The sequence below is a fragment of the Pteropus vampyrus genome, unplaced genomic scaffold (assembly GCF_000151845.1).
Source record: "Pteropus vampyrus isolate Shadow unplaced genomic scaffold, Pvam_2.0 Scaffold97, whole genome shotgun sequence".
Lineage (NCBI taxonomy): Eukaryota > Metazoa > Chordata > Mammalia > Chiroptera > Pteropodidae > Pteropus > Pteropus vampyrus.
In genome coordinates this window covers 6,636,146-6,655,800 of record NW_011888878.1, presented here as the reverse complement: position 1 = coordinate 6,655,800, position 19,655 = coordinate 6,636,146, and the positions used below count along the sequence as shown (strand labels likewise).

General features: G+C 32.8%; 1 protein-coding gene across 2 annotated transcripts in view; it reads right to left on the bottom strand.

Annotated features, from left to right (window-relative positions):
- The window catches only part of XRN1 (5'-3' exoribonuclease 1), a 117,541-nt gene that overhangs the window by 94,705 nt on the left and 3,181 nt on the right, over positions 1 to 19,655 (bottom strand). For both annotated transcript variants that reach the window (XM_011364454.2, XM_023533166.1), the window contains exons 2-8: positions 12,968 to 13,200; positions 5,596 to 5,693; positions 4,322 to 4,431; positions 4,109 to 4,219; positions 2,823 to 2,905; positions 543 to 630; positions 290 to 458 (exon numbers count right to left, since the gene is read on the bottom strand). In XM_011364454.2, the coding sequence (XP_011362756.1) occupies positions 290 to 458; positions 543 to 630; positions 2,823 to 2,905; positions 4,109 to 4,219; positions 4,322 to 4,431; positions 5,596 to 5,693; positions 12,968 to 13,200 (892 nt within the window). The remainder of the gene's footprint in view (positions 1 to 289; positions 459 to 542; positions 631 to 2,822; positions 2,906 to 4,108; positions 4,220 to 4,321; positions 4,432 to 5,595; positions 5,694 to 12,967; positions 13,201 to 19,655) is intronic.

Below are 19,655 nucleotides of genomic sequence, written 5' to 3'. Positions count from 1 at the left end.
TAAATATGAAAGGAGCTAAGTAAAACCAATAACTTCTACTGACTTTCTTAAACAAAGGCAGAGATTAGTTAGGTATCAATAAATGACACTGCATAATTCTGATCATTTTCTTTACTTGTGAACTATTGAAAACTATAACCTCAGAGCTTGGTGCTTTGGACCAAAAGAAGTCACCAATTTTTTCCTACTTTAGTTGTGTATGCAATAATCTAATAAACTGAGTGACATTTTTAGAGTTAGTTGAGTGCTAACTTAAAGTAACCTAAAATGAATAGTAAACTTTTCTTACCCCCAAGTTCTGGCAGGATGGTAATATATGTTCCATAAAGAAGAGGCAGTGCATCATGATTAATATGTAAATGAGGTAGATGAGGGATAAAATCATTGCCAACAAGAAATCCCATCAAAATCCAATCATCTATTATCCTTTCAATATCATATTGAAATGTGATCTTGTCCTACAGTAAAATGGAGAAAAAAAATCAAGTCTTATGGAAATATCTGCATATACATCGTCGATCCAAAGCTACATTAATACTTACTTTTAATACTGAAAATTCATAGTCAATATATTCTCTCATTAAAGACAAGTGTAGGAGGTGAAATGTGGTTTCTTCTGGTGCGCATACTCTGTAATTAGTTAGATAATCAACATAGAGTTAATTATATTTTTAAGGTTCAAATTTAAAATGTAGCAAAGCTTAAAATAAAAAACTTATCATTAGAAGATAATTAATTCTTGTAATCAAGGCATGTAATTTATATAAAAGCCACAGGGTAATGTAAAGATAAAAGATATAACAGCAATTGTAATACATATAACATGAAGTTTGAAATAATCGGTTTACATCTGTGGAAGGACTCTCAGAAGTGAGAAAGCATAAATAATATGTAATAGATATAATAAAGCAGTGGGATCTGACCCATTTAAGGCTGTCCACCAGCAGAAAGCAAATAGATAAGTGAGTACATACTTTTATATCTACTGAGTACAGTCCAAGACTTCAATGGTGGGGTACTATCACTTCTTTCTCTTATCTTTCCCTGGTATGGTATAGGGGTCTATATTCTTCCTGGCTCTTAGCCTATACTCCAACTTTAACTACAGGTAAGAATATAAGCTAACAATAGCATTTTGAAAGGATTACACATGATGACCAAGTGGGATTTATCCCAGGAATGCAAGGATGGTTCGACATAAGAAAAAAAATTGATGTAATATACCATATTAATAAAAAGGAAAAAATACCACACAATCATTTAGCAGAAAAAGCATTTGTCATAATTTAACACCTATTCATGATAAAAATACTCCTCAAAGTAGGAATAGAGGAAAACACCTTAATAAGATAAAGAGAATGTATTTTAAAAAAAATAACTAACATCATACTCAATGGTGAAAGACAGAAAGCTTTCTTTCCAAGAGCGGGAACAAGACAAGGATGCCCATTTTCACTATAGCTATTCAACATTATACTGGAAGTCCTAGTGGAGGCACTGAGGCAAGAAAACAAATAAAAAGCACCCAAATTGGAAAAGAAGAAGTAAAGCTATCTCTATTTACAGATGGCATTATTCTATATACATATAAAATCCCACAGAATCCACAAAAATGCTACTAGAGCTAAAAATCAACTTCAGCATAGCTGCAGACCAACATACAAAAATCAGTTGTTTTTATACACCAGAGTCTTATACACCAAAGAATCCCAAAAGGAAATTAAGAAACAATTCCATTTACAATACCATCCAAAAGAATAAAACACTTAGCAATAAACTTGACCGAGGAGGCAAAAGAAAAAAACCAGAGGTAAAAAACCAAACTCATAGATACAGAGAACAGACTGATGGTTCCCAGAGCTGGGGGTGGGAGGTGAGTGAAATGGGTGAAGGTGGTCAAAAGGTACAAATTCCAGTTATAAGTTAAATAGGTCCTGGGGATAAATGTATAACATGGTAACTATATTAAAATTTTTTTTAATAAGGAAAAAAAGAAGCAAAAGACTTGCACACTATAAATACAGCATGTTGCTGAAAGAAATTAAAGACATTCCATGTTAATGGATTGGAAGACTTAATATTAAGATGTCAATATCACTCGAAGGGATGTACAGATTCAATGCCATCCCTATCAAAATCTCAAGGATGTATTTTTACAGAAATAAAACAATCCATCCTAAAAACTGTTAATCTTCAGAGACTCAAAATAGCCAAAATAATCCTGAAAAAGAACACAGTTGGAGGTCTCACCTTTCCTGATTTCAAAACTTACTATAAGGCTATAGTAATTAAAATACTGTGGTACTTGCATAAAGACAGATATATAGACCAATGGAATAGACTACAGAGCCCAGAAATAAACCCTTGCATGTATTTGGTGAAGTGATTTTCAACCAGAGTCCCAAGACCATTCAATTGAGAAAAAACAATTTTTTCAACAAATACTGGTGGGAAAACCAGATATCCACATGCAAAGAATGAAGCTGGACCCTTACCTTATACCATAAACAAAAATTAACACAGATCAAAGATCTAAATATAAGACCTAAAGCTATAAACTCTTAGAATAAAATGGGAAAAAGTTTTATGACATTGGATTTGTCAGTGATTTCATGAACATTACACGATAAGTACAGGAAACAAAAGAGAAAAATAGACTGGATATCATCACAATTAAAAATTATGTGCATCAAATGACACTATTAACAGAGTGAAAAGGCAACCCATGGAATGTGAGAAAATATTTACAGATCCTAATCTGTTTAGGGATTACTATTCTTAATTTCTTTTTTTCCTTCCAAAATATATGTAATGTGATTTACCTTTGTGTCTTTTTGCCACCAAACCGAACTTCTTCTCTTAAAAGTGAGAACTGTACCTCGTGACTTGTTAACCCAAGCATAATCTGATGAAAAATGATTAAAAAGTGTTTCTATTCTCATTTTTTATCAGGTTTATAAAAAGCAATCAAATAAAATCATTTCCATATAACAAATGTGATTAAGGAAAATGACACAATTTATTAGCACATTAAATATACAAAAATCAAAATATTATCCATTTAGAGGTTATTAATGGGGTAAAGTGAGTGCACTTTTCTAAGAAAAAAAATGTTTACCTTAGACACTCACATGACCTTTATAATCATCATCTGCCCCCCCCCAACAAAAAAATCCAGAAAACTTTCTCTTGATTTTCACACCTTTCAACTTGCCATGAGGGGAACAGAGAAGAAATTAAAGGCAGCAGCTTTTCTGACTGAAGAATGTAGAACTCTTCTGGAGGCCACGATACCTCCAGTATGTAAAATCTCAGAAAAAGCTGGAAAAGGCATTTTCAGTTAATCTACTCATTTAGTAGTCTAATCTCCAAAGTAAGTTAAATAGTCTAGTGAGATATATCAATCAATTGCAATGTATGTTGTTTATTAGTACTGATTCAAACAAAACGAAATGAAGGAGGCAATCAGGGAAATAAGAATACTAAATGGTTATTTATATATTAAACAGTGACTGTTAACATTGTGTTATGTGGGATAATGGTGTTGTGTTTTTTTTTTTTAAATAACCCTTTCCTTTAGAAAAATATTATGAAATACTTATAAATTAAATAATACAATCTGGGATATGCTTCAAGAATCAAGAGAAGAAGAAAGGAAATAGAAGGTTAGGGATAAGAGTTGAAAATTATTTAAAGTGGATAAAGTACACAAGTAGGTTAATTATACTATCTTCTCTACTTTTATGTTGAAAGTTCCATAACAAAGTTAAAACAAATCTAGTAAAATTATTTGGGTCATGGAGTTATCAAATCAGGTGGTATTGAAAGTTATATATTGAGTGTAAAAAGGGGCCCTCTACCCTGACCTCGGCAGATCATTCATAGCAGTAGAGTCAGTCAAGTGTGAATGATTGTAGAGACCTGCTGATCATAACATATGGCAAAAGAACTCATTTTCCAATTGCTTTGGTAATGGCAGAAATAGCAAGCATTAGTATATCTCTGATATTTGTTTCCCCATCCAAAAAGCTTCTTATATATGATTAAGAATCTTAGGTATTTAACTATAATGGCATAAAGTTATAATAACCACAAACATTATACTTACCAAATCAGCATCTAAACCATAAAGACAGTGTCTGGTGTTCGGATCATGATCTGGCTTTGCTTTCTCGGATCTGATAAACTCCATGATTTTATGCTCTCCTTCTCCAGGAGTCTAAATACAATGTTTTTTGTTTTTTTTAATGCGGTAATGGAATATGCATCAGAATAATAAGTTTAAAAAACCTCTTTAAATAATAATAATAATAATAATAACCTCATGGCCTGAGAAGTAGATGGTAACTCCTTGCCAGGATTTGTCCGTAGAAATTTTCAAATTTACAAAATACTTCAGATGTTCATGTAACCTGGCCATGAATTCAGTCCCTATAAATAAAAAGTTTATAAAAACAGTGAGTTCTCAGTGACAACATGGAATTAGATCTGGGTATCCACGCAACAGCCAGGTGCAAGGTTTCCAAAGGTCAAAAGCTCTTTTACTTATCTAGAAAAGCAATGTCGTACTTTTCACTAGCAAATATCACAACTGTTTCTAATTTCACTGGTTACCCTAAAATGAAGTTAACATCACATAGCAAAAGTAAAGGAATGTTACTACTGCCTCAGGACTATGCTTCAAATATTTTCACACAAGGACAGAGTTTCAACTATCTAATGAACCTCAATCTTCTATTTCCTCTGCTGGATTATAAAGTTTTTATTTTAAGGCATGCACCTTCAATCAGGTTGCCAATAAAAACAACAAAGGCAACTATTATTATTTCTACTGTTAACCTGGAATATTATTATTAATCTGGAAACTGATTATGTTTATGAAAAGCTGAGATGGTCAATAGTCAAGGCAATAGAGTCTTAAACCATAATAAAAATAAAACTGGTTATTAAATCAAGCACTGTGTGATTAGGGCACTTAATGAAAAAAAAAAAATTATCAGAGTTAGTAAAGAATTCACCGAAAAGTAAAATTTTAAGACTTTTTTTTCAAAGTAAAGAATTATAATGATGTTAGATAAAGCTCTAAGAAGTACAGAGTATGGTGTTGCATATAAAATTAAATTAAACATAATATTGATAAATCCATTTAACCTTAAAGTCACAGAAATCTTAACTGCCTTTGAGACATAGAATAATAAGCACTCTGGACTAGGAGAATAGGTTTCTTATTTTGAACACAACAAGATAGCTACATAAACTTGGGTAAGCCGCAACCTCACTGAGTCAGTATTCAAACAAATAAATGGCGGGAGTAGGACAGGTCTTCCAAGTTTTTTTAGGTCTATAATTCTGTGCAGCTGGGAAGTTCCATCTATAGCTGCTCTTATCAACATCTGTAATTCCCTACAGTGGGTCTTCATAGGAGCACTTATTACCAAGGTGACCAAACCATCTTATGAGGAGACAAGATTGGAAAAATAAAGCAAATGGAATCTTAGGGACAAAAATAAGTAGATACTAGAAAAGAAAAACACATTTAAAAAAATTTACATTTGCATTGTTAAATCTCTCAATTTTTTTCCTCAGGGAATTTACCTGGTGTAATACAGTTGGAATCAAATCTGGCCTCTGTAGGAAGAGTTTCTCCTTTTTCTACTGCCTTTTTTATTTTGTCTTCTGCTTCCTTTGCTGACCTTAAAGATTAAGGGAAAAAATACCTTAACTTTCTGGGAAAAAGTGGAGATCTTTAGATAAAGTAAACTTAATTAGATGCTTTTATAACTAAAATACTAATTCATCAATTTTAAGATTCAAGTCATAAAACAAGTTTTGAAAGAATCAAAATTGATAAAGATGAGCCTCAGGACGTTTATTTATTTAAATAACTGAGTTTTTTCAGATAACGATTATAGAAGTAGAACATTATAAAAGTATAAAACTGACAACATTACAAATACTTATAAAGTTATTGTTTCTTATCACAAGTATACAGCAAATTGATTCTAGAAACAAGTTCAAAAGAATAGCGTTAAATGTTCATTATACATACTTTAATAATATCAAACAAGAAGTACATTATTAAAATGGTCTCTAATAATATTATATAAAAAAATTACAAAATTTTAGAGAGTGAAGTCAGAAACATGGCAGATTGAGAGATGTCTCTAGATCTCTCCCCTTAAAGGACACATTAGATCAACTGGACATAACTGACATTTACAAAGCCCTTGCTCCCAAAACAGCTGCTTATACATTCTTCTCTAGTACATATGGAACATTTTCAAGGATTGATCACATACTGGGACATAGAGATCGCCTCAACAAATATAAGAAGACTGATATCATACCAACCACATTCTCTAATCATAACGCTTTGATGCTGGAGATCAAGTGTAAAAAGAAAGAAGGAAGAACAAATACATGGAGATTAAATAACATGCTACTGAAGAATAACTGGGTCAGAGAAGAAATAAATAGAGAGATCAAGAGACATAGAAATGAATGATAATGATAGCACAGCATATCAAAACTTTTAGGACACGGCAAAAGTGATCATAAGAGGAAAGTTCTATCATTACAGGACTATCTCCAAAAACAAGAACGAGTGCAAATAAACAACCTAATGCTTCATCTTAAAAAACTAGGAAATGAAGCCTAAAGTCAGCAGAAGGAAAGAAATAACCAAAATTAGAGCAGAAATAAATGAAATTGAAAACAAACAAACAAACAAATAGAAAAAATAAATGAAACAAAGCGCTGGTTCTTTGAAAAGGTTAATAAAATTGACAAACCTCTGGCTAGACTCATTAAAGAAAATAGAGAAAGGACTCAAATAAATAAAATCAGGGATGAAAGAGGAGAAATTATGACACGCAATGCAGAAATAAAAAAGATTCTACAAGAATACTATGAAAAAGTATATAACACCAAATTTAATAACCTAGAAGAAATGGACCAGTTCTTAGAGAGATAAAGCCTTCCTAGACTGCATCAAGAAGATCTGGAAAATCTAACTAGACTGATCAGCAGTATGGAAATTGAAACAATCATCAAAAACCTACAAAAAGTAAAAGTCCAGGACCAGATGGTTTCACCAGTGAATTCTACCAAACATTCAAAGAAGATTTAATACCTATTCTCCTCAAACTCTTGCAAGTAATCGAAGAGGAGGCAATACTTCCCAACTGATTTTATGAGGCCAATATTACTCTGATACCATAACCTGGTAAAGATAACATTAACAACAACAACAACAACAACAACAACAAAAAACTACAGACCAATATCTCTCATGAACACAGATGCAAAAATCCTAAATAAGATCCTAGAGAACCAAATACAGCAACATATTAAAAGGATTATACACCATGACCAAATGGGCTTCATCCTAAAGGCACAAGGATCGTTCAACATACACAAATCAATTAATATGATACACCTCATAAACAAATTAAAAAATAAGGATTGTATGATCATATCAATAGATGCTGAAAAAGCCTTTGACGAAAAACAGCATCCATTTATGATCAAAACACTTAACAAAACTGGTAAAGAAGGAAACTACCTTACCATAATAAAGGCCATCTATGACAAACTGTTAGCCAATATTATACTCAATGGTGGAAAACTAAAAACCTTCCCTCTAAGATCAGGAACAAGGCAAGGCTGTCCATTATCGCCACTGTTATTCAGTACAACATTGGAGGTCCTAGCAAGTGCATTCAGACAAGAGAAAGATATAAAAGGTATCCAAATAGGAAACGAAGAAGTCAAACTGTCGCTATTTTCAGATTACGTGATTTTCTATACAGAAAACCCTAAAGACTCCACAAGAACACTACTAGAAATAAGCAACTACAGTAAAGTTTCTGGATACAAAATCAATGTTCAAAAATCCATAGTGTTCCTATACTCTAATAATGAAGCGTCAGAGAAAAAAGTGGAAAAAATAATTCCTTTTCCAATTGCAACAAAAAGAATAAAATACCTAGGAATAAATTTAATGAAACAAGTGAAGGACCTATATAATGAAAACTACAAGATCCTATTAAAAGAAATCGAAGAAGATACACAGAAATGGAAAGATATTCCTCGTTCTTTGGACTAGAAGAATCAACACAGTTCAAATGACCTTATTACCTAAAGCATTATTCAGCTCTAATGCAATCCCCATCAAAATCCCATTGGTATTTTTTAAAGAAATAGGAAAAAAATCATCAGATTTGTACGGAAGCACAAAAGACCCCGAATTGACAAAGCCATCCTGAGAAGAAAGAACGAGGCTGGAGGCATCATTCTGCCCAACTTCAAATTATACTACAAAGTGACAGTAATCAAAATGGCATGTTATTGGCAGCAAAACAGACACACAGACCAGTGGAACAGAATCGAGAAGCCAGAAGTAAACACATGTTTATATGGGCAAATAATTTTCAACAAAAAAGCCAAAAACCTGCAGTGGAGAAAAGAAAGCTTCAATAAATGGTGCTGGGAAAACTGGAAAGCCGCCTGCAAAAGAATGAAACTAGACTGTTGTCTATCACCACACACCAAAATTAACTCAAAATGGATCAAAGACCTGAATATAAGGCCAGAATCAATAAAGTGCATAGAAAAACACATAAGAACTAAACTCATGGACCTTGGACTTAAAGAGGATTTACGTCCCTTAAAAAGGCAAGAGAAGTAAAAGCAAAAATAAATGAATGGGACTACACCAAACTAAAAAGCTTCTACACAGCAAAAGAAACCATCGACAAGGTAAAGAGACAATTATCTGAATGGGAAAATATATTTGCAAGCAATGCCTCCGATAAGGGCTTAATATACAAAATATACAAATTACTCATACGATTCAATAACAACAAAGAAACAAATGATCCAATCAAAAAAGGGGCAGAGGACCTGAGCAGACACTTCTCCTAAGAAGACATACGAATGGCCAAAAAACATATGAAAAGATGCTCATCATCTCTAGCTATTAGGGAAATGCAAATCAAAACTACAATGAGATACCATCTCACACCTTAGAATAGCTATAATCAACAGGACAAGTAACAAGAAATGTTGGAGAGGATGCAGAGAAAAAGAAACTCTCATACACTGCTGGTGAGACTGCAGACTGGTACAGCTACTATGAAAAACAGTATGGAGTTTCCTCAAAAAACTAAGAATTGATCTACCATATGATTCAGCAATCCCTCTACTGGTTATTTACCCCAAAGACTTGAAAACTCATATCTGAAAAGATATTGGCACACCGATGTTCACAGCAGCACTAGTCACAGTGGCCAGGACATAGAAGCAACTGAAGTGTCCTACGACAGATGATTGGATAAAGAAGCTGTGGTACATATAAACAATGGAATATTATTCAGCCATAAGAAGAATAGACATACTGCCATTTGTGACAACATGGATGGACCTTGAGATAACCAAGCTAAACGAAATAAACCAGACAGAAAAGGTGAAAACCCCATCACTTATATGTGGGATATAAACCTAAAAGCAACAAATAAACAGGACAAACAAACAGAGACTCATGGACATGGACAACAGACTAATGGTTACTGGGGGGAGAACCGGGGGGTGAGGCGGGGCTGAAGGGAGGTAGATGGGGTAAAAGGGGTCAAATATGTGGTTATATAAAGAAATCTAACTATGGGAGGTGAACACACAATGCACTATATATATATGCCTTACTGTTAAATTGTGCACCTGAATCTTACTGGATTTTGTTAACCAATGTCACCATAAAAAATAAATTAAAAAAAATTATAATGTATACCTCTGGGTTTCCTTATAAAAACATGTAAAATAAAAGCTTAATAACATTAATGGCATCAGTTGGTAAAATCAGTTTCGTAGCAATAGGATTCACTAGGAAGAACGAAAGTTTTAGTATCAGATGGATCTAGGTTTGAATATAGACATCCTAATTATTGTCCAGTTTTTCTTTTAACTCATTTGCGGCACATCAGCATGCCACATGGCATACAAGTTAGGAAGCTCTGCTTTATGTCTATTTTCTACAGCCTTGTTAATAGCTTTACTTACTGTTCCCTGTGGAATTCCATTTCTTTGATAAACTTTCTTCATATTTAACCCTTCTATCTTACCAATCTCTTCAATATAACAAAAATTTTTAAGATTGCAACTCTGTAATCTCTCCAATGAAAGCCATTCCTTCTTTCTCCACACCCCCCCCCTTTTTTGATTGAACAAATGATTATTTCATGTTACTATGTGATAAGTTCTTTCTTCAAAAGAGAAACTCTAGTGGGGAGATAGACTATTAAACAGCCATAATGTTAATGAGGCCACAATACAGAATGTTTGGGACAGGGACAAGGTAAAACTATTAAAGTAATCTCGGTCAAAGATTATGGTGGCCTAGGCTGAGATAGTAGCAATAAAGATGAAAAGAAGTAAATAGATAAGAGAAATTTAAGAGACTAGATAAATAGGACTGAGATGTGAGGAATGAGAAAGAGGAAGAAGTTCAAATTAGTTTTGGACTTTGGGGCTGACCAGCTATTTGCCGGTGTTGTCATTCACTGAAGTAGGAAAAATAGAAGGGAGGCAGTTTTGAGGCAAAGATGAGTTCAGTTCTCTCATCATGTTAAGCCTGAAATGGGTTTGTGGTGTCCAAAAGGAGACATTTAGCAGGGATTTGGCTATACAGGAGCTCTGGAGAGAGATATCTATCAGAAAGATAAATTTAGGAGTCATCAATACAGATACAGTAATTAGTCATTGAATAAGATGACTCAGGACCTAGGATAAAAACTTAAGAAACATCAGTATTTAAGAAAAAGCAGAGGAAGATAACAAGTAGAGTAAAAAGGTATTGTCAAAGAGAGTGTGGTTACATGAAGGCCAAGGAAAGGAGGTTCAAGAAACAAAGAATAGTTAACATTAAAATACCATAGATAAATTAAGTAATATAAAGACAGAATTATTCTTTATATTTAGCCATAAGGAATCTATTTGTAATCTTGTAAGGAAGTTTCAGCAGCATGATGGGGATGAAAGCCAGACGGCAAGAGACTTTAAAATGAGTAAGAGATAAAGATTATAATTAAAGATTATGAATAGAGAAAATAGTTGCTGTGGAGAATGAGAAAAAGCTGACTGGTACTCGATGTCAGCAGAGTATTTAGAAAATGGTTGTGGTGGTTATGGTGAATTGGCCCCCAACATACATTCCATTCCTAGTTCGTCTTCTGATATTGGAGAGGTTAGAAAGCTAAAAAAAATTAAACTCTCAGGCTTTCCTGTCGCTAGGTTTCTGGATATGACTTAGATTTTGTCAGACGCCTCCATAAAAGGTTTGGAATGTAGAGGTATGTAAAGTCTACATGACAGCTGAGGCACTGGGGTTGTGGGGGTCGGCGGAGGGGGTTCATCACTAGTAGAAGAGATCTCAATACTCAGCAGCTTTGTAGGTATTGAGAAGCAAGGTACCAAGCATCTGTTTGTTCTGATACAGACTGAGTAGGTGCATTGGGGCTCTAGGGCTAACAAGAGTGGTAACTTCTCGATTGCTGAATTTTAACTAAAGTGATATATTCTTGGAACCAACAGTTTAGCTGCATCACAGCTAAAGGAATAAGTTCCTGGAACCACCCGTTCCGATGGGGGTCTCTGAACTTCTCATCTTCTTGAATGTGGTAGGAACAGTGCCACCTATTGGTAGGTCAGTTGTACGGTGTGTTCTGAAGGTCATTCTTGAATTCAGGCTCACCTAGATTCCCACCCTATTGGCTCTTACAATTTTTACACGTACATAATTCTATTATATACACTTACGCTTAAAATAGCTAGGTTTCTATTACCTACAACTGAATACTGACTGATACAACAGGCTTATATAATCCTTTCTCAACACTGGATTTTCTAGCCCAGTAGCTCCCCCAAACTAGTTTAACAAATACCAAGGGAGTCTGAAAAGAAGTTTCCAGGGCCCAAATTTTTAGAGATTCAGATTAAATAAGTCTTGGGTAGTAATTGAGAATCTAAATTTTAGTAAGAGATTGTCCTTGTCTTTAAAGAATTCACAGAAGTTACAATAACTTCAGTATCTTTTCTCTTTTGATATTTAAATCAGTACTTTTGAGCATCCAGTTCCCATTCTCACTGCTGGCCTTCTTCAATGTACTCTCCTACTTTCCTTGATGATTTCTACATTTCATACACAGATGCCCTTTCCATTACTTTACCTGGTATTGTGGTGAAAGGATTCATTATACTAATGACCCATCAAACATGCTGGACTTGGGGTTTCTTTCCTTCACCCTTAACAACCCTCTTAACTTTACCACTGCTACTCATAAACAAGGACACAGAATGCCATCATTATTATTCAGAAATATTCCATATGACCAGAATTTTGACTTTAAAACCCTCTTTGTACAACCTCTTCTTATCCTTTTACTTCTACTACTACCCAAATTGCACAGCTGATAATACATTGAGTATCATAACTCAGCTCTCTTCTCATACTCTAGCAATCACATTCTAGTCTCACCTGCCCTGGACCCATGCTCAATCAGAGAGCATCCAGTTTAGAGTCTGGGTATTCAACAAATGTTTGTCAAATTAAAAGTTAATGATGTCTCATTAGAACAATCTCTCAGTTTACTCTGCAGTTTCCTAGCTCAGGGCAGATTACCTATAGGAGTTTACCACTACTATTTTCAAATTATCCAAGGAGATGTTTGAAAAATTTGTGATAAAGAGTAATTTTATATAGCCCAATATTTGTTTTGAGAAATAACACTTCGCTTGAATTACTAATTTGTTTACTTGATTGATAAAATGTGACATTATGAGATATTTCCTTTTCTGGGAGAATTTAAGCAGAAAAGAAACATGAGCAGACAATGCATTATGTTGTCAGTTATTGTTAAAATAATATATTTTATTAATCTAAATAGTATTCTAAAATAAACCATAAATGTTTTACCTAAACCGCCTTCCACGCTGCTGGTTCATTTTTGCTCGAGGAGCCACACCATCAACAGCCATAAAGAACACCTTCCTAGGTTTAATAATGCGAAACAACACCTCCAAGTAGTGAAAAATATCAGTAAAGATTTTATCATCTGAAATTCTGAAGTGAACATCATCATCATTAGGATGGGAACACTGATGTATAATTCCATTCATATCCAGGTACAAGTTGTCAAATTCAGGAATCTATAAATCAAACAAAAAAGACCAAGATCATTATTATATGACCAACCATAGATATTTAAGCAGCTGGGCAAAGCACATGATAAAAAGCAGGTTATCAGGGCATTCTTATTAGATAAAAACTGAGTGAACAATCACAGTTGAATAAAGGAAGTAAAGAAAAAAAAAAACAGAAACAGCTGGTAAGACAGAGATGTATTATGTGGTTACACAATGTACCAACAGATTGATCAAATTTTCTGTCAGAAAATTATCTACTTATTTAAAATAAGGACCTGAGAAAACACCAAATACAGTGCTTGGTTCATTTGGTACTCAAAATATTAGTTTCCTTTCTTCTTACTATTTGACAATAACTCTCAAAGCCTCAATTTCCTCTATAAATGGGTAACATAATGCCCATTTATATCAAAAGGCTATTTGTACATGTTCATTAAAAAGTTTTACAAATGATTTAAAGCCTTGCTGTATATTTGGTTTCATGGAAAGAGAGTCTAATTCGGTTATATTAATTTTAAAAGCTTAGATTATGACAAGTAATTTATGAAACTTTGAAAACTGTTTATTTTTGATATGTGAATTAAATTATTTCTAAACTTTAACTAACAGGTGTCCGCTTTTATAAAAAGACCTTAGCAGCTCTGGGTGTAATTTATTTTTCCTCTGTTTAAATGTTTGTGAGCAATTAAGAGAAACACTACTAAAACAAATACACATTAACAAATACACATTAACTGAAATGGACACAACTTAATAGTTACAGTATCTAGTATAATTAAAGAATTTGAGTAGTCTGCCTTACATACTAATTAAAATATTTTAAATTTTTAAACATAAAAACATAATGGGCTTTCCTTGTATAAACTTAATGAAAACCATTTCTGAAACAATTATTCAAGTTTTACTACATTTACAGTTAACAATATATCTTCCTATTATTAAGAAAATGGCATGTCTTTAATTTTGGGGGCGAAAAGTTTTGGTTTTGAAGCAATCAACACTATAAAAACATTTTTATAAAATACCCATTTGTATGAAGTACCACATAAAAAATTTAGATGCTTTTATTGAATAACAGACTAAACTGAAATGAAAACTGTGACCCTGAGATTTTAAAAGTACATTCAAGATTTACTGTTTATTCCAAGAAATCTGAAAACTTCAATCAAAATCTAAATGTGGAGGTACTTTATAAAATGATTACAAAGTTTCCCTAGGAGAATAAACATACAATGAATACTAAAAAGAGTAATGAAGGAAAATCTGCCCTATATCATATTTAAAATTATAAAACTGTTTGATTGAACCAAATAGTTTAGAAGTAGTCTAAGTGTATATAGAAATTTAGTGTATAAGAGGCATTTCAAGTCAGTAAAAGAAAGGAATGAGGTACCTATTTGGAGACGAAACAAAGCTATCTCATTTTATAACAAGATACATTCCAGAAAGATTAGAAATTTTAATGTAAGAAATGTAAATAAAAAATTATATAAAATATTTGGTAATATTAAGGTGGTGAAAGCCAGAAATCATAAACCAAACAAATGGAGTTGGCTATCTAAAAATGTATTTTTAAAAATCTATTTAGGGTTAAAAAAAAGTGCCACAAACAAGTTCAACTGAATATAACAAAATGCAGGGAAATGCTTGGAAAAATTAGGACAAAGTCAATATTCCTAATAAACAAAATTCTTCACATGTAAGTAAAAAAAGAGCAAAACTTAAAAGCATAGAAAATGCAAAGTAATTCAAAAAAGAAGACACACAAAAGTCTAATAAACATATGAAAAGATGTTCAACATCCCCAAATTTCAAATTAAAATGACACATCATTTTCCCCATCATGTTAGCAAAGATTACAAAGACAGATGTTACCCATGAGGGAAATGCATATTTCATGTTACTAAAAGCAATAGCTGCCACTTTTCAAGCACTTGTTAGGTATCAAACATTGGGCTAAACATTTCTATTCATTCTCTCACTTAATTTTAACAATCTTAAAAGAGAAGTATTCAGATTCCCCATTTTACAGAAGAGGAAAATCACAGAGCTAGAAAAGAGAAAGAGGTGGCATTTACACCCAGTAGTCTGGAATAGGAATAATAAATTGGTATAACTAATATGAAAGTATATATGAAAATTTGAAGTGTGTACATCTTTGACCCAGGATTTCTATTATTGGAAACTTATCCTGGGAAATAATCACATAAGGGCACAAAGGTTAAGTAAATATTCATGGCTGTATTATTCAGAAAAGATAAAAAATGAAAACCATCATAATGCCTAATAATAGAAAATTGATCATGGTACATTCATACAATGAAATACTCCACAATTACAAATTATAATATATTCATATTTGGCAAGAGATAATGTGTATAATACATATGATAAAGTAACAAAAGCAGGTTATAAAATAGCAAGTCTATTATTATCCCGTTTGTAGAAAATATTTAGCTACATATCTATTTGCATAGAGAAGTTAGGAGTATATAAAAACAAGATGTTACTGTTAGTTAACCCTGGATGATAGAATTTCAGTTGCTTTCTACTTTCCTCTAGACTATATAACAGTTTTTACATCTTTCTGTATTATATGTATTTTTATACAATGAACACATATTACCTTTATAACCTGAAAAAAACCTGTATTTTTCCTTTTAGAAAAGAAATTTAAAAAATTATCTGAGATTTCAGATTAATTAAGAAAGATATGGAATGATTACATAATCATCGGCCAATGCAGTAAAGAAAATGAGAACACACAGCAGAATCTTGTTCCTTCACAAATAAGTAATACTGAGTTATTGCATCTGCAATAACTAGAAATTGTAATGAAAGAAATTGCAAGATTATCTTATATTTCCTCCTCTCTCTCAACCCCATATCTAATTAGTCACTGATGTGTTTTTTTTTTTTAAACTTAACATCCAAAATGTTTCTAGAACCTTACCCTCCTATCCATTACCATTGTTTCAGAAAATCTCATCTTCCTTCATCCTGAGTGCCTTAGTTTTCCTACTGGACTGCTTGCTTCCAGTTTTCTCCTTCAACACAGGTTAGCCAGTTTTCTAAAACATAATTTGATCATATTGCTTTTTACCTAAACCCATACAATATTACAAGTTCTTGATACCATAAAAGGTCCTGTATGATTTGGATGCTCTATTTCCCACCAATTCCATATTGTTCCGTTTCCACATATATCACAAGCTAACTACAGAAAATTACTTAGAGAGTCCTAAATGTGTTGGACTGTTTCAAACCTCTGTGACTTTACAGATGTTGTTCCTACTTCCAGAAATGCCTTTCTTTCCTTCTTGCTCCTCCCTTCACTGATCTTATAGATTCTGACTCAGCTTTCAAGATCCAGCCCAGGTAATCTTTGTCTGGAAGCTTTTCCTTCCTCACCTAAGGGGAAATGATGCTTCTTTCTTTATGTCATATTTTATTTGTGTGTTCCCAATAAATACAAGAATGTCAGGTACATATTAGGTGCTCTATACATTTATGTTGAATGCTTAAGTGTAATATCTGTCCTTTTCTGCTGAACTATGAGTTCCTCAAAGCAAGGTGTCTGATCTGGTCATATTTAGAACTCTTGGCATACTGCCTGACACAATGCAACAAACCAAAAATATTTAATGAATAAATTAACAAACAAAGCTTTCCCTTTATTGAATGTGATAGCCCATGTAGCCTATACCAGTCACTTGGAATACACATTCACACTGCTTTAAAATGTGGGTAAGTATTTAACATCTTAGTATCTAATTTTCTCAAAACACTAGTTTTTTTTAGTATAACTTTGTATCCTAGTGTTGTTGCAAAATGCCTTTTACATAAAAACAATATCTATTTGAGTGTTGGAGCTATTATTTTTCTCTAGTTCTTTAATACTATTACCTTAAACAACCCCAAAGTTTCGTTGCTTCAATTCATTTTTAATATTCCATGTTTTAAAACATACTAATATACTATACATGTTTTAATAAACTATTTTAATATACAATATTTTATATACTATGTATGTTTTATAGACTATAAAATGCTAAAGTTAATAAATTCATTTACTCAATACATATTTACTTAAGACCTATTATATCCCACACATTGTGCTAGGGGCTGGGAAATATAGTAAAGGCAGTAGTACAGCAAACACAGTAAAGGATAAGACAGATAAGCTCCCTACACAGGAGCAAACACTTGGAAATAGAAATAAATGTCTGCTTATGTTCTCTACAATTAGAAAATTTAGGTTTCCATAGCCAAGAAGCAATTTTTAGCAAAATGCATAGAAGATTGGTTTTAAAACTGCAGGCTCTAGCACAACAATGTGAATGCACTTATCACTACTGAACTATACACTTAAAATGGTTAAGATGGCAAATTTTATGTTACATATATTTTAACACAATACTTTAGAGTATATGTTATCAATAGGAACAACATAGCTCCTGAGGGGTCAAAATTTGGGGGGGCAGGGACATAATGAAATGTCACAGTATATAAACAGAGATAGTATAGCTGTAGTATTAAATTTCTATGGAGGGGGCGTGATTAAGTTTAAAAAAAAGTCTAAAGAGCCACCTGGAAGGGGCAATAATGAAAGAAAGATAAGAAACACTACTCCACAGCAACTCTACTTGGTTTCAAATTCAGCTCCAACATTTACTTTACTAAGCTATGTAGTAAAATACTTTGGGTGAATAATTCAATTTTTTTATAACTCAGCTACAAAAAGGAGATAATAATTCTAGGAATGTTATGATTAAATAAGTGAATGTATATAAAACACAACACACTGTCGAGTACATGGCAAGTGCTTAACAAATCTCAGCTATTGTAATAAATAGTTCTGTACTGAATTATAATCACAAAAAGAACTGCGTATGTTCTAAGAGTTTATAACTGCAGTCAATAGAATCATAAATGTTACAGATCAGAGGTTTTATTCTTCTACCCTATCCACTCCCTGTATCTAGGACATTGCTTAAGCATACAGTAGATGTGCAACTTTCTCCTGGATTTTGTTTTTCTTGTTTACTTTATAATTTCTATATACTGGTCTAGTCTATTGTCCTCAACTTCAAGGAAAGTGCCTTTCTTTTAAAGGAGGTTTTGTTTGTTTTGTTTTATTTTGTAGTTGTTTTGTGTCATTATTATTACTTAACTCCTTCCTCACTCCCAGCCCTTCACTGAACAGGAAATATACTTACAATAATATAACACTAGCATAAAATACTATTGTTTATCTCTGTATTCCTCAATCCTATAGTACATAAACTTTATATTCAGTGCAGATTTTTAAAATAACTAATTTTATATAGTCATAATATACTTCCATCAAACTACTGGACCACTCGATTGAACCAGGTATTAAAAACAGTCCTAGGTAGACATATTCAAACACAAATATAAGTCTTGTATACATTATTCATGTCAAGAATTCTCTGAAACAGGTAGAGTTAAGCTCTATTTGGTCACCTCACCTTCTTTCTTTCTTTTTTCTAATATTAGCATCCATTGATGCTTAATGAATTAATAGAAATAATTCATTTGAGGTTGCAAAATGATGATATTCTATCATTTCTTTTTTTATCAGTTGTAATACTTTTATAAAGACACAATTTTACCATTTGGTTACCAAGTGGTACAAGGTAAAACAAAATGCTTAATTTTTTCCCTTGATTTAACAGTTTTCAAGATTAGGAACAGTCCCTATCACCTTTGGAAGGGTACCCCCCGCCCCCTTTTTTTAAGTACCATTATGAACTCAAAGACTTAAGCATATTTGACGGATTTTAATCCACTAGATTATTACTGAGGCTCAAATTATTCCATTTGAGGCCATTGCCAGCCTTTTCTAAATGTCTCTTCAAATCCTTTGACATGTCCCTGGTAGTTTTCAGTAGCTTCCTTGCTATAAAGTATGACAAAAGTTTCCAGACTCATCTAGAATACCTCCTGACGGACCTGGAATCTGTCATTTCTCCAAGAAATCCTGAGTGAGTAAGAATATTTCAAGATCATAACCTAGGCACTAAATTTTGCTACTGGATTGATCATTCTTTCCAGTCCTGTTTCATGGACAGAGCTAGAAAATTTATGCACATGCGTTGTGTATGTGTGTGTGCGTCTCATAAGTTCATATTGATACTTCCAATTCAAATTCAAGACTATAGAGCTTTTACTTAACATTTTCTCTTTTACATCTGTAACTCCGCTTTTACACGCCCAGAATCTTGGTTCTCAAGGATATGAGATGATAAAATTAAAATACCCTATATTAGGCATTTATCATATCACAGACATGGATTCCAGAAAAACAATATTAATATTACCACCAATACTGAGTATTGGTAACATAAAAAATATTTTTCCACAAGATTTCCCCATTCTCCCCATTCCCATTTTATATTCTGCTATCTATACACTGTCAGAGCATATAGCTATTA